Source organism: Passer domesticus, chromosome 1 (assembly GCF_036417665.1).
Source record: "Passer domesticus isolate bPasDom1 chromosome 1, bPasDom1.hap1, whole genome shotgun sequence".
NCBI lineage: Eukaryota > Metazoa > Chordata > Aves > Passeriformes > Passeridae > Passer > Passer domesticus.
Genome location: NC_087474.1, coordinates 118,492,980 through 118,508,408, shown reverse-complemented (window position 1 = coordinate 118,508,408; position 15,429 = coordinate 118,492,980). Strand labels below are relative to the sequence as shown.

Genomic DNA, 15,429 nt, shown 5'->3' with positions numbered 1-15,429 from the left:
ATTTATAATGCCATATTTCAAATGGATATAAAGGCAGCTTTGGAAATTCCAGATAAACTGTACTCTTGACATTTTGAATTCAAAAGAAATTGTATTACAATTCAGTTAAAATTAACATACAGTTAGGCTATTCCTTTAAAAGGCACAAGCTCTAACAGCAGTGCCATCCTGCTCTTGCTAGTGGTCTCATACATCACAACAGAAAATGTAGGGTAAAGTTTTTAGCTCTGAACAACTGACTTATTATAATAACTTATTGATCTGGTCTAATATACTAAAAAAAAAAAAAATTGAAACCTTTGTATTTCTCTCTTTACTAATGCAATCAGCCTGTCCAAGCAACCAGGAACTTTACTTACAGGCTCTGTCAGGACAGATCCATAAACACCTCTGTGACTGGCAGGATGAACCTAGGGAGCACACAGAATCCTATCAGATTTCTAAGATCAGGATTAAAGATACCACATTGAGCATGGTGTCAAACTTGCTATCCCAGTATGGGTTCTACTATTAGCAGCAGGATTACTAACAATGATTTCAGTTCAAGCAATGGAACATCCAAATTCCCAGAATGACGGCTCAGTTCTGACAGTGTCACGTTCAGCGCCAGTTCTGCTTAGCCATGCAAGTCATACCTCTCCTTGCTTCCTATTCCAATATTCCATTGCCTCTCACTGTGCTCAGCCTTTCCCTACTCTCAAACTGATGCTCTCATCTTCTGAAGTGTTGCAATAACCCTAACTTTTGTATCTCCCACCTTCCCACGCCCCTACCCAAATATCTCTCTTCCCCGATCCTTACCACAGTACAAGCATACTGGATATTCCTACATCCTCTACTCCCTCAAACATGAGTGCATTCATACAGATGTAGCTCATGCTGTGGTTTCCCCCAAACCTGCACACCAGCACACAAGTGCTGCATAGGTACTCAGCACTGGCACCTTGCTGGCAGCACACTGTAGCTCATAGGTGCTGAAAGGACAAATTGTGATGTACACCTCCTCTGGCTTGTGGACCACATTCTCTTGCCTACTTAGTTTACAGTAGAAGTTTCACCAGCACTGACCCAGCTGGAAAATTTGGGTCAAAATTTTTAAAACTACAAATCATTATTTCAGAGGAGACAAGGAGCAAAAAAAAAAAGCTCTGCCATTCAAAAGCGTTACTGAAATCTGTGCTCATTCTGTGATCACATAGGCCATTTTCCGGAAATGCCTCTAACTGTGGCAGGGATAAAAATCCTCCTTTGGCACCTACATGGAACAACAACCAGAGACCTTGCTTAGGTGACTGGAAGTAATGGAGCTGAATGGACAACAGGCCCTGTCAACTTCCTTTACATTACAGGTAACAGAGGAAAGAACTGCCATCAGTGTGGATACATTCATCATTACTAAAGGAACAAAAAAAACCCTATAAACTAAGAAACACCAAACCTTAAACATATTTGTTGCCATACATACTGTTTTCTCTACTGGAAGATGATACAGATTTTTATTTTTCAGAGGCACTGAAAGGTTTGCTGTATAACTTATGTTTCAGCATAGTAGGATAAAAAAAATCATTACAAAGAGCAAAACTTTACAGAAAAATCAACAGAGAGAATGAATATATCTTTGTTTCAGAAGCTTTCATCGATGTATTTTCCTCAGGCAAGCATAATGTGTAAGGGTTACTTTTAATGTGAGAAATAAAATTCCTACTGGCTACTCCATGAATGTACCAAATTTAACAGGAGGTGACAGTTGTGCTGATTTTCTTGCCATTGGTTTACTATCAGAGCTTATCTTGTTAGACAGTGTCCTAAAGATACAGATCTAAGATTTCTAGGAGGCGAAAAAGAAAACAGGAGAAAACAGATGAGAAAATAGAACACAAAATATTTTAAACTATGCATTCTACATAAATATTCTGACATATTAGTTTTGACCATTTTAAGCATTTCATCCTGGTAAAATTGCTCACTAAAAGGAGAAGTTTAATGCTGCAACTGACATTGATTCCATTGACGCACCATGAATATATTTATGTTTATAAAATGTCTAATGACAGCAAACACAAAACCATATAAATTATACTTCCATTTTAATTGTGTGGGATAGATGGCAAGAAACTAGCTCAGAAAATTTATAGCATATTTTGCTGTTTTGGTGAACAACCAGGATAAGTCACAATGGTTCTCTTAACCTCAGAAGGGAAGTCCATAAATTTCACAACTCATTTGTGTGAACTGTTCCTCACTCAGAGGATGATACACTCTTCAAAATAATAAGAAAATGGACATAAAGAACATAACTAAGAATCCTTTTTAATAATTGTATCCCAGGAAGAAAGACTACAATGCATGGAAAACACAGAATTAAATTTCTGAGAGATGTACAGCAAGTGATAAAGGTGAAAAAGTGAAAAAAATAGAAGTCCCTTACAATCATACACAAACAGAAATCCACTTTCAGTTCTTTAAGTTCCCTTAGTCCACCTGTTCAAGTACTGAGGGAAAATGGAAAACCAAAATGGAAAACCAAAATTTCCACAAAATAAAAAAGACAAACCAAAATTTCCACAAAATGAAAAATTTTGATCCAAAACCAATGGCTTGATTTTGGGGGTGAGGGAGAAGTGTTGTTAATTTTAAACAAGAGAGTTTTGTTTCTTGTCCGAACAGACAATAGAAAATAGCAGAGTTAAGAGCCCTTGCATGTTATGCACCTTTTTTTCCTTCCACAGTCTGCACAATTATTTCACATCAGGTTTTACTAGTCTGAATCATGACATCATTATGTACAGAGTACAGTTCACAGGCACAATCCAGATCTGCTGCATAAATTGCTCTGAGAATAGATATGGTAAGTCATGTTTTTGAACTAAAGAAATACAGCCTTCTAAAAGAATGTATAAAGAGAGAATTCTTTTGTTAGCTGTCAGTGAGATTTTGCTATCTCTGTTAAATATATAATGGTTAGTGTCATAACGAAGATCAGCCATCGTGTTATGGTATTTATCTTCATGAGTGAAGAGAGGAAGGGCTACCGTGATTTATTCCGTCTCTCCTCATGAGACGATTAATGTCATAAGAGATTAGTCTTCAGTACTGACTTGTACACAGAATATTACACAGGGCTGGAGTGGGATGCTTAGCAGTTTTAATTGCCACAAGTTTGGAAGCCCACATTACTTACATATGGCATGGTTGACAATTAGTCATCTAAGATTTTCAAAAATAGGGGAATATTTTGCAGCTCAGTAACTCATATCCACTTCATGCCACTTATTTGTTCAGTCCTTCTTAGCAGTGTTTCCACATAGTCCCTTCCCCCAGCTCATCACCTAAGTCCACCTACACATCATTTATTGTAAAACTGAAGTCCATATTGCTGGATTACATCGATTTTTGGTAGCATCTGTTTAAAGGTTTAAAAAATTCATTATCTAACAACTATTACCAAGAAACATTTGTCACAACAGAGGCAGATTACTGAGAGTATATAATGGCTCTGCATCTAGGTTTGTATAAGATGTATAAACAGCTTTCCTCAAGATTTGAGAAGTTATGCGCTCACCTCTTCCCAAGGACCTTGTAAAACAATCTGACCATCCTAAACTGAAGGCAATAATTTGTCAAATGCATATCACTTTGGAGAAATGCACACAGAATGTTTTGTTTACATGCTACTCACTTCTTCTTATGGAAGAAAATACTTCAAATAATACTGTAGTGAAAAAAATAACAAACCAAACCAAAAAAACCACCAATATGATAAGCAAAAGTTCTGTTAAAAAGCGAAGAATTATTTTCCCCCTAAACCAGAATATTAACATTCTACATTTTCTTAAATCTCCTTTTCTGAATACTGCTTAATCAAAAAATCCCTTGATAAAAAAGGGGTTTTTGTTAAAAACGGCAGTTCCTTACCATTGGTGTACATCAAACAGAACACATTATTAAAAAGCTCTCATGATAAAGTGTTATCTTTATCTAGGCTTCTCAAATATTGACTTAAACATTTTTATCAGGCTGTTAATCACATCCACATTCAACGTGAACAGCAACTGAGACCAGTCTTGACAGTCAAGTAACAGGGCAACATTATGGCAGGGAAAAAGTATTGTGAAAGCTAAGGACATTTCTTATTGATGGTAAGTGTATAGGAGAGAAAAATCAATGGGTCCTCATCAGTACAACTGTCTACCAGCTGGATTCTGATTTTCCTTAGAGATTAAAACCAATAGAAGCAATCACTTGGCACAGGTGAACAAATTCAATAGGACCTCCAGTCTATAAAGGAGAAAAGTGAACAGTGAATTCAAGGCTGGAGTTCATGAAGAGACAAAATGCTGATTGTTAAACCAGCAGTTTACAATCAGATCTCGAAACAAAATACAGAACATGTCTTTCCCCACAGGGGTACAACGTGAAACTGTTCAGTATAATCTGCAATTGTTGTGAAGGTTCCAAACTCCTGACTGCCTAAAGGAATTATTTCAAGCTGAAAGATTGACTGACCCCCCCCCAAGTCAAGCAGGACTGGACTGACCAGGTTACAGTGTGAAATGGCCATCACCCACACACATCATGCAACTTACCATCCTCTAACGCCAGAATTACAGCAAAGTCATTGGTCAATAGAGGGGAATCACAGAGTATTTTACTAAGGAACATAAATGCAAAGACATCTCATAAAGCTGGGGTTTCTGGTCAAGACAAGCTTGTATTTTCAGGGGTCCCTAATATCATTGTACATTTTTTATGCCAAGACGCCACGCTATACACTGAACAGAGGAACTGTTACCTTACGAATGATAACCATAACCCAAGAAAAGCAAATAAAGAGAGAGTAAAACGTAACTGTTATACAGTATATTTTGTCATGGGTTCTTTGCTTTTTCTATGAGAAACAACATAGGTACACATGAAGATCTGAGTTTTCTCAAAGTCACATCTCAGCAAACGCAAGACTAAAAATTGTCAGTTGTAGGAAATGCTACTGGCAAATAAACTCAACATCTATGGGGTTTAGGCACATAGTTTTATATTTAATGTTTTAGAAGTTGACAATAATACATTTTAGCTCTGTGGAAGACTAATCTATTTTAGCTGTAGGGAAAAGTTACAGTGCCTCAATTTGGGTTTCTGGTGTAACTACTGACTTCATACTCTACCTTTGAAACAATCAGAATCACAGAATCACTGAGGTTGGAAAAGACCTTCAAGATGCTCTAGTACAACTTTTGACCAAACACCACCTTGTCAACTAGACCACAGCACTGAGTGCCATGTCCAGGAATTTTCTGAACACTTCCAGGGATGGTGACTGCCCATCTTCCTGGGCAGTCTGTTCCAATGCTGAAATACGTTTCAGTGAAATATTTCTTCCCATTGTCCAACGCGAGCCTCCCCTGGTGCAGCCCGAGGCCATTTCCTCTTGTCCTGTGGCTGGCTTCCAGGCAGATCATCCCCAACTTAAGGAAATGCCTCCTTTCAGGTGGCTGTAGAGAACGATAATGTCCCCCCTGAGCTTCCTTTTCTCCAGGACAAACAACCCCAACTCCTCATCACACTTGTGCTCCAGACCCTTCCCCAGCTCCACTGCCCTACTCTAATCTCACTCCAGCACCTCAATGTCCTTCCTGGATTCAGGGGCCCAAAATCAAACACAGGATTCGAGTTGAGGCCTCACCAGTGCTGAGTACCGGGGGACAATCACTGCCCTGATCCTGCTGGCCACACGATTTCTGATGGAGGCCAGGATGCCATTGGTGTTTTTGGCCACCTGGGCACAAGCTGGCTCATGTTCAGCCACGGTCAACCAGCACCCCCAGGTCCTTTTCCACTGGATCACTTTCCAGCCACTCCTCCTCCGAGCCTGTGGCACTGCCTGGGGTTGTTGTGAGCCAGGTGCAGGACCTGGCCTTTGGCCTTGCTGAACCTCACACCACTGGCCTCAGCCCATTGATCCAGCCTGTCCAGATCCCCATGTAGAGCCTCCCTGCCCTCCAGCAGATCAACACTCCCAGCCAACTCACTGTCATCTGCAAACTCACTCAATCCTCTTGTCCAAATAATTTTAAAAGATACCAATCTGGATGGCTCCAGTATTGACCCCAAACACAGAGCCCTGGGGGGAACACCACTGGTGACCAGCCACCATTTGGATTTAACGCCATTCACCACTGCTCTCTGGGCTCAGCCATCCAGCCAGTTTTTAACCCAGTGAAAAGTGTACCCATCAAAGCCATGAGTAGACAGTTTCTACACAAGAATGCTGTGGGAGCCAGTATCAAAGGCCTTACTGAAATCCAGGTAGACAACATCCACAGCCTTTCCCACATCCAGTAGACTGGTCACCTGATCATAAAAAGGTGATCAGCTGGGTCAAGCAGGACATGACCTTCCTAAACCTGTTCTCTCTGGGCCTGATCCCCTGGTTGTCCTGTATGTGCTACAAGATGGTGCTTTCCCAGACACTGAGGTCAGGCTGACAGGCCTGTAGTTCCCCAGATCCTCCTTCCGACCCTTCTTGCAGGTGGGCATCACACTGGCCAGTTCTCCAGTTCTCTCGAGTCCCCCCTGATTGACCAGGACTGGTGGCAAATGCTGGAGAGTGGCCTGGCTCTTCCGCCGGCTCCCTCAGTACCCTGGTGTGGATCCCATCCGGCCCCACTGACTGGTGAGTGTCAGCTGGCACAGCAGGCACTGGCTGATCCCACCTGGCTCACAGCAGGCACTGGCTGCTCCCTCCTGGGTCACAGCAGGCACTGGCTGCTCCCTCCTGGGTCACAGCAGGGCACTGGCTGCTCCCTTCTGGGTCACAGCAGGCACTGGCTGCTCCATCCTGGATCACAGCAGGCACTGGCTGCTCCCTCCCGGGTCACAGCAGGCACTGGCTGCTCCCTCCTGGGTCACAGCAGGCACTGGCTGCTCCCTCCTGGGTCACAGCAGGCACTGGCTGCTCCCTCCTGGGTCACAGCAGGCACTGGCTGCTCCATCCTGGATCACAGCAGGCACTGGCTGCTCCCTCCTGGATCACTTCAGGCACTGGCTGCTCCCTCCTGGGTCACAGGGGCTCTGTTCTGCTCCCTGTCCCTGCCTACCAGCTCAGCAGGCCAGCTGCCTTGAGGATTGGGTCTTTCTGTTGAAGACTGAGACAAAGAAGGCATCAAGCACCTCAGCCTTTTCCTCATCTTTGGTTACAGTGTTCCCCTTTGCACCCAATAAAGGATGGAGATCTTCCTTGGCCCTCTTTTTGTTGTTAATGTATTTATAAAAACACTTTGTATTATCTTTCACAGTAATGATAACATGGAGATCTAGCTGAGCTTTCACCAATCCAGTTTTCTCTCCACAAGACCCGATGACATCCTTGTACTCTTCTTAAGGTGTCTGCCCCTATTTCCCAAGTTTACAAACTCTATTTTTTCTCTCCAAATCCAGTGAAAGCTCCCTGCTCAGCCAAGCCAGTCTTCTTCCCTGATGGCTTATCCTTTGGCACCTGTGCCTATAAAATTTCTTTTTTAAAAGTATGTCCAACCTTTCTGGACCCCTCTGTTTTTTAGGGCTGTTTCCCAAGACGATCTCTGAACCACTGTCCTGGACAGGCTTACATCTGCCTTCCAGAAGTCCAAGACAGTTTTGGTGGATCCCTTCCTTACTTTGCTGAGAACTCCATCAGATTGTGGTCACTGTGCCCAAGATGGCCTCAGACCTACAGTCACCACTGAGAGAATCTAGGAGAATCTCTCTAATGGGAGAATAAATTCTAATAGGAGATCTTGCTACCAAATGAACAAGAAAATATTTCAGATGACAAATTGGTTTTCTTTTTCCTTTATTTCAAGGGCATTATTTGTAATTTCAACAGCACTCCTTTAGCCAAGATAGACCATAGTAGAACTTGTTCTAAAAATAAAGTGAATGTAACATCATGTAAACATAGTATTTTATTTCCAAGAGAAAGGCCCTGCATTTTATAAAGGAGAGAAGACAATTTTTTTTTTTAATCTTGGTATTTCATTGAAATCCTTTTAAAGTCTGAGAAAAACTCAAATTTTAAAGACGAAAGTTTGGGGACTTTAGCTGATGATGCAATTAAGTGAAATTATGGAAAAATTAATAAATAAACAAATTATATGTGATTTTATCACTGAATTGAGAAACTGGGCTTTTTCCTCAATTTTTTTCCTTGTAAGGTTTAGTTTTTTAATTCCTTCACTATTTTTTCTATTCTACTTCTCATTGGTACAAGAACACTTCCATTTTCTCCATTGTTCCCCAGTGCAGTACTGTAATTCTTCTCCCCAGGATTACATCAGTATTACCCAGGCACACACTCTTTTCACCACATGACATGCTAACAGACATAAACCCAGTTTCATTCTCTCCTACTAGTCCCAGAAAATGTATGCAAGTGCTAAAAGTAATAAGCTTCATAACTATTATTATGTGTGGACGAAGCATTAAAAACCTAATTTTTTTCCCCAGAATATTAATTCTCTGAATTCCCAGATCCCCTCCCTCTTCCTCCACACACATATCTTTCTAGAAAATTAAATTCAACATTTAACAACACTTGAATTCGCACATGAAGCTTCTTGCCATAACACCTCCAACAATGCAGACAACAGCGAACAGGTGCATTGTTTTTTTAAAATTTTCTTAAACCTTTTATTCTCTTTGCAGCTCTTGCAAAACCTTCCTTTTCCCCAACCACCATGCATATATACCAGCCTCACTTATCCAAGCTGCCACTTTTGTAGACCTGGCTCAAAATGAAGACAGGAGCATTATTTCACTTTATTTAACATTACTTTAAATAGCTTGAAACATTTTCCTACAGCTCAGACATTAATAAAATGAACTAACACAAGAAAATTACAGTATGAAACTGAGTATGTCCTCATCAAGGACAGTTAAAATTGACTAACAATGACAGAGATATTATTTTCATGTTATTTTTTAATTTAATGGAAATGCTACAGATTCTGAGGATTACAGAACCATTATACAATGGATTGGGTTGGCAGGGATTTAAGAGATCATCTGGTTTCAATGTCCCTGCCTTGGGCAGGGACACCTTTCACTAGACAAGATTGTTCAAAGCCCCATTCAACCTGGCATTGAACAATTCCAGGGACTGGGCATTCACATCTTCTCCAGGCAACCTGTTCTTGTATGATTAGAAAGGTTTGATAATGTGTCAAACAGTCTATTTCCAAGCAAAGTAGCTAACCCTACGAATTGCTGGGGATATAAATATTCTATTATGCAAAATAACAATTATTTAATCTATAAAAAAACCCGAACAAACAAGCAAAACAAAAGAAAACAAAAAAACCCTCAAAAACCCAACAAAACAGGTCCTTGAAAAAAAATTGGTTTTATTACTATTTTATTTATTTTTGCTAAGGTATCTTAGATTGGGGTTTGGTTCGTTCGTTTTATTAAACAGATTAAAAGCCAGTAAAACAACACTTTTCTGATCTAACTTTCAAAATCCATACATAATATTTTCGATCAACTGTTTTGACTCCATTACTCCAAATATTTTATAGCTCACCGTTTTTTATTGAATTTTTCACTGTGTAGTTCACAGGCCACCTGAAAGACTACCTTTCTGGAGTCTAAGAAACACAATAGCTAAAATTGCTGCTCAGACACTGACTTTTATTCTCAAGACCTTTCACTCTGCTCGCTCACATCATTGTTACCTTCTTGCATCATATCCTGCATCCTTCAGTCAGTCATGCAACTGTTTGTTCGTGCTTCTCCCATACTTACACTGCCTTTCACTGGAAAACTCCCCAGACAGCCAGAGGAAAGCTCTGAAGTGTCAATGCTGCTGGGACGGGAGGCTGAATTAACAACCCACAATGGCTGCAGTGAGCATCAAACATTTACTGCCACGGGCTGATCAGCAGCGCAGGTACTGAGAAGCTTCTGCAGAGGTACTTAGTAAACGCAACAATCGTCACTGGTACAGGTATCAAAGGCATGCAGTAACTTGCACAGAAAGACTGATAAAAATCTTTAAGTCTACCTTGTGAAGCCACAGCCCTCTACTTCTGAAGTGCTTCTACAAGTCCAAACCAGAGCATGTTTTAACATCACAACCACTTAGTGGGGCTCACTGTCATTGGAACACTGTTATTACAAAGAGCAGGGAAGATCCTTCCTCATAAAACAACTACAGCATTCAAGATGGCTCCAAGCAGCAATTCCATTTTTTTTCAGTGTTTTCTCCTTGGGAGCCAATCCTATGCTCCAAAAAGCACAGATTTCAGTAAAGACTTTTTCTAAAGACCAGGGACATTAGTCCAAGACAAAGTCATAGGGTTGGTTATCGCTGGCATTCCACTCAGATGTGTAGCTCTCATTCCAAATGCAATAGGGGAAGTTGGCACTGAGTCAGCTGATCCCTGAACATCCACTGGAGGAACAGGATTTTATCATGATGAATCTGACTGCAAGATGAAACTGGGAGCAGCATCCATTTATTGTTATTGATAATTGTCTGCACAAAGGATGCTGAGGCTCATTATGGACAGGTCAAATGTCCCAGGCATGTAGCCTCATTTCTGTGATTCTCCCAGTCAGTTTCACAGGCTGTGATCCAATACCTGAAAATCTACATACATATATACAGATATGATTAGAACTTTAAGTCAGGAATTTAAGGGACCACATCAAAACATTTAATGCTTATTCTTCCCTCCCAGCAAATACTTCCTCCTGGGATATCTAGCAAAAAGCACTTTAGCTGTTGCCCAGGAGGGCACATACCTATGGAGCCATGGGTCATCCTGAAACCAGTAATGAAAAGGTATTAACAACTCTTTAAGAGCCCATTATTTGAAGATTTCTTCTACAGAGAATTCTGAGCTTATTCCACACCTAGACAATGAGCCTCACTATATTATCCTACATTTTAATTTTTAAAATTGAAGACGTGTAGTTGCAAAATGTCTCAAAAATCTGTGCTATGAATGAAACAATTTATGGAATGGATTAGAATGCATTAAGCACTACTGCTGTATGTAAAAATCTGTTGCAGCATTGCTGCATCAAACTCTCAAAAAAAAATCAAGAGACTAAGCCCAAATTTTGTCTCAAAAAACCAGAAAATATGAATGAGAACCATTAACTGGATAAAGAATTCTCAATCTGTACTAGAAAATGGATGTTTTCTGTCCAGTCAGTCAGAAAAAACACAATGCATCTAAATTTTAAATCATGCTCATTGGACAACTTTTCATAATAATTTTATTTTCTCTGTTCTCCCATTTTTTTAAAGCAGAACGTAAATTTTCACTAAAAGAGCAGATTCTGGCAAAGCCAGACTCCCTACCAGTAATAAAAGTTAGTAATTTTATTGATTTCACAAAACTAAACTAAGTTGGGTTGTATGAGTTCTTTTCAAGTGTGAACAGACAAGGTGACCTTGAGGCCCTTTCAACGCCGCTTTCTATCAAAGTAATGCTTTAATTAAGATGCTTTTCTCAACTGAAACACCAAATTCCAAAGAGGTTCTCACTGGTCCTACCAGTCTGGAATTTCTAAATTGCAGAAATTCCAAATGAGATTAAAGAAGTTAGTATGATCAGAAAATGTAATTATTTTGAGATAGTTCCCAGAATCTTGGTCCAGAAGAACAACAGCAGGTTATGGAAAATAAGGGTCTATTTTTTCCTCTTACCCTTGCTAGGTAATATTGGCAAGCAAGCATAGCGACATGGAATGTCACATACTTCGCTGATACAGCAGTGCCAGCAGGTGATGGATAACTGGGAATTTTGAGCCATAAAAAGAATTAACATTTATCTAAAAATAGGTATCCTTAGACATTTATTTTCAATTTATGGGATAGAAAAAGAAATAATCAAACCAGATGGTAACACTTAATGAAAATAGTTAAGTACTTTGGCAACACAGTAATAGTGGTAAAGCCTCATCATATATAAAAAAGAAGGTTCAAGTCACAAAAGTAGGAGCAAATCATGTGGGACATGAATTTGACTGTAATTTACTAGACTCTAGACATTTCACAAGGCATCTCACCAAATATGTGAATCACTACACATTTAGGCAAGTTCTCCAAGCTGATAAGAGTCAGCTGAAATAGAATCAAAATTTGACCTTCAAATGTTTGATATATACTTCGGCTAAGGCTCTTTTCCTTCTCTAGATGTCAAGTTACAAGGGAAGTTAACTAGGATAAAAGAATTATAAGTCCTGATTTATTAATTAAATTCCTAATTCTGTCTATAAGATCTAAGCAAAATCACAAAAAAGAAAGAAAGTAGCCTTGAGTGCTCCAAAGCAAATAACCTAGCAGCTCAGGATTTTGTCTCTCAAGGAACACTTCTGAAGTTGTAGAGATGTAGGAAATGTTGTTACCTGTAAGTCAGGCTATAGGATGCAACTGTCACCCACAGGATAATGATCTCTAGAGCTGACCTACTACAAGCAGTTAGGAAATTCTCATCACAGGCTTGTCTATACCAACCTATGCATATAGGAGGACAAGTTTCAAAATGCAGCATGTAGTATGTGCCTTCTAAACAAATTACTTTCTGATGATCCAATATCCTGAATAATAATCTAGGATGTGACCTGGAACATCTTCTACACTGAACTATAACCCAAATCGTCTAATGAGTCTGATGACTCCAGAGCAACAGACTGAACTGTGGCTGCTGATCCTGGCAAATGCTGTCAGACAGAAACAAAACTCGATGCTATACTACAAAGCAAATCTTAGACACCTGAGGTACAAGAGGCCACGTCAGTCATAAGCTGCAATGCAAAAGCTGGATGCCATATGTTAAAAAACTCAAGTAAAAGGTCCTCCAATATTGAGGAAAGTCACATGCCAGGGTCCACAGATTTTGTCGTGGTGAGCTCAAGAAATTATAGAGAGCAGAACTCTTAAGTCAAAGGATGAAAATATCAGATCACCCAGATATTCCTGTTCCAATGTCAGAAACACCAGAGCTTGTTTGAATCAAAGTTAATGGAGCTCCTCTAGACCCCTTCAACACCAAGTTCTACCCCTAAGGACAATCAGTGCACTGACAGCAAAAAAGCTCCAGCATGTACTGCCAGATGGTTTATCTGTCTACTGACACTCATTTGATGTCTGTGCTAGAGTCCTATCACCATTCAGAAAGTTGTAGGTCATTCTTTCAAACCAAGATTAGCTGCAAGCAATCAGCAGGCACCTCTCTACCATTTTATATCCCCAGCAAGTACATCTCCTTCCAAGACAAGAACTCCAGCAACAGAAAACTATCTGGCAGGACTTCTCAAAAATAGTGTCTCAGAGGGCCAGTATGCCAACAATCTGGGGTTCTTTGGGGATGGTAATTGTCATTCAAAGTTGGTAAGTTATTAAATGGACAACTTATGACCAATCTGTTGCGCTTGAGCAGCACAAGGATTTGTTACCTCAACTTACGGGATGAGCAAATGGCCTGTCCCAGGACATACTGCTTATTGCTCCATCTTTGCACTAGAAGCGGACCCAGAGTGAAGGCTAAGATATTTGGTTTCTTCAGTCTGCAAGTTCCTCAGAAGGAGAATTTGCTCTGTTTCATCTGGAACCCATGGAACAGTAATGAAATAATTTCCACTAATCACGTTTTCTCCCAGGTTTTGACAGCACAGAAGGAGGCCTCTATTTAGTTACTGCTATTTACAGGGAATACCAAGACCATCATCATCACACTCAGCAAAACAGAAAACACTTTGAAGCTTACAACATTAAAAAAAAAAAAACACAAAGAAAAATTGTTGCTCCAATGCCAAGAGGTCAAGTTTAGCACATGATTTTCCATGTAATCGTAATTTGCTGATCACAGTATAAAGAACAAAAGCTCCAGCAGGAAGTACAGTAAGTTTGGCTTTCCACCGTAAGAACGGCATCATACCTAAGATACTGTAATGGCATGCTTTGGATACTGGGACTTGGTGGACTGGGCTAGCAAGTCCAAAGTGACCCAGCTGTGAAGGGTGGTAGAGTCTTGAGTGTGGTTAGTGGAAACTACTTCACTGTGGCTGCACATGCAACTGACCAAATCTACTCTTGGAAGAACTAAAACTAGAACTGTTATTCCAACAGAAAATCCAGTATGTCAGGAAAATATTGGCTCTTCTACAGAGAAAGGTAAGCCGTAAGACACTGGAAATATTTATTGTAACAGAGAACATCAAATCATACCTTAAGGCACTGAGAACGCCTTCATACTATTGAGGAATGCTCATATTTAGGTTCCTGTTAGGGTCTTCTCCTATGTTACCCTGCTTTGACAGAAATAATGTGACATTACTGAAAACAGGTCCCATTCCTGAGTAAGGCTCTTGCCTACCTAAAGGTCTGCAAAGCCAAGGGTTAAAGGGCTGTCTCGAGATAAAGAGTTAGACTCATTTCTCTAAATCTACCCTAGAAAAATGCAAAAGGTAAGCAGAAATTGATGACATTGTTTGCAGTTATTTTTATTTATTTTAAATCAAAAAATACTAAACCCACATTTATTAATGGTATTTCACACCAACAAAATAAAATATTGACACCAAAACCACAGAAGGTAGGAAAAAAAAATAAGTGCAAGTTCAGCCTTGTCTAACAACTGCAAAAATTACTTTAAATAAAACAAACGGGAGGAAACCCTAGAGCCAACCAAACTAAAATACAGCTCTTCAAAGCAGCATTGATTGTGGATCAAAGGGAAGGGCCATCAAAACTTCCCAAGCCACAATGTTTCTGCATGTCTGAAAAAGAATTAACTCAGAACAAATATGGAAATAATAGCAAGTCTCTGTTAAGCCAACAACAAAGAAATCCTTAATACCGTAAAACAAAGTTATATCAAATTTTCCATTTTTAAAGATACATGAAGCTCCTTTAGCACAATGCTTTTAAATGTTATTTATAGTAACAAAATCAAAGACTTAACATAAAAGTCAAAGGGATTATCATCAATGGTCTAGCTATGCAGAAGTTACTCTTCTAGTTTTCTGTTTCATTTGTGGTCTTCAAATACGAAGATGCAATACAAAAATACTTCCATACTGCAACATGATCTGTTTCAACTACATTATCTCAGCATACCAGATGAAGTAACAACGAGCTTTTGGACAGCCAGCCACATTAAACAGTAGCATGCAAGCTAACAATTCCAATGGCTGGTTTTCATTGTTTTTTCCAGCATCAGTTTCCCAAATTAATTAGCATATTTTTATTAAAGTTTACAAGAGGAAACAAACAGCTCTTAGTTAAGAGCCAGATCCTGTCAGAAGACTACTGCAAGGAACACATGAATTAAGATATGAATATTACTCACCCAATATGCACATGTCACCTGAACCACAAGGACTCTCCATAGAACTGGAAAGCACATGAATCCTCAGTAACACAAGAAAACCTTTGTTTCA

At 39.7% G+C, this 15,429-nt stretch overlaps 1 protein-coding gene across 10 annotated transcripts in view; it reads right to left on the bottom strand.

The window, feature by feature from the left end:
* Positions 1-15,429, bottom strand: part of ASXL3 (ASXL transcriptional regulator 3) — a 126,702-nt gene that overhangs the window by 105,808 nt on the left and 5,465 nt on the right. For 2 of the 10 annotated variants that reach the window (XM_064385099.1, XM_064385126.1), the window contains one exon: positions 360-410. The exons of 7 other annotated variants lie outside the window; for them this stretch is intronic. In XM_064385099.1, coding sequence (XP_064241169.1) covers positions 360-410 — 51 coding nt within the window. Of the gene's footprint in view, positions 1-359; positions 411-6,293; positions 6,313-15,429 lie in introns of those variants that run through there. One more of the 10 variants, XM_064385132.1, reaches the window with a different exon arrangement.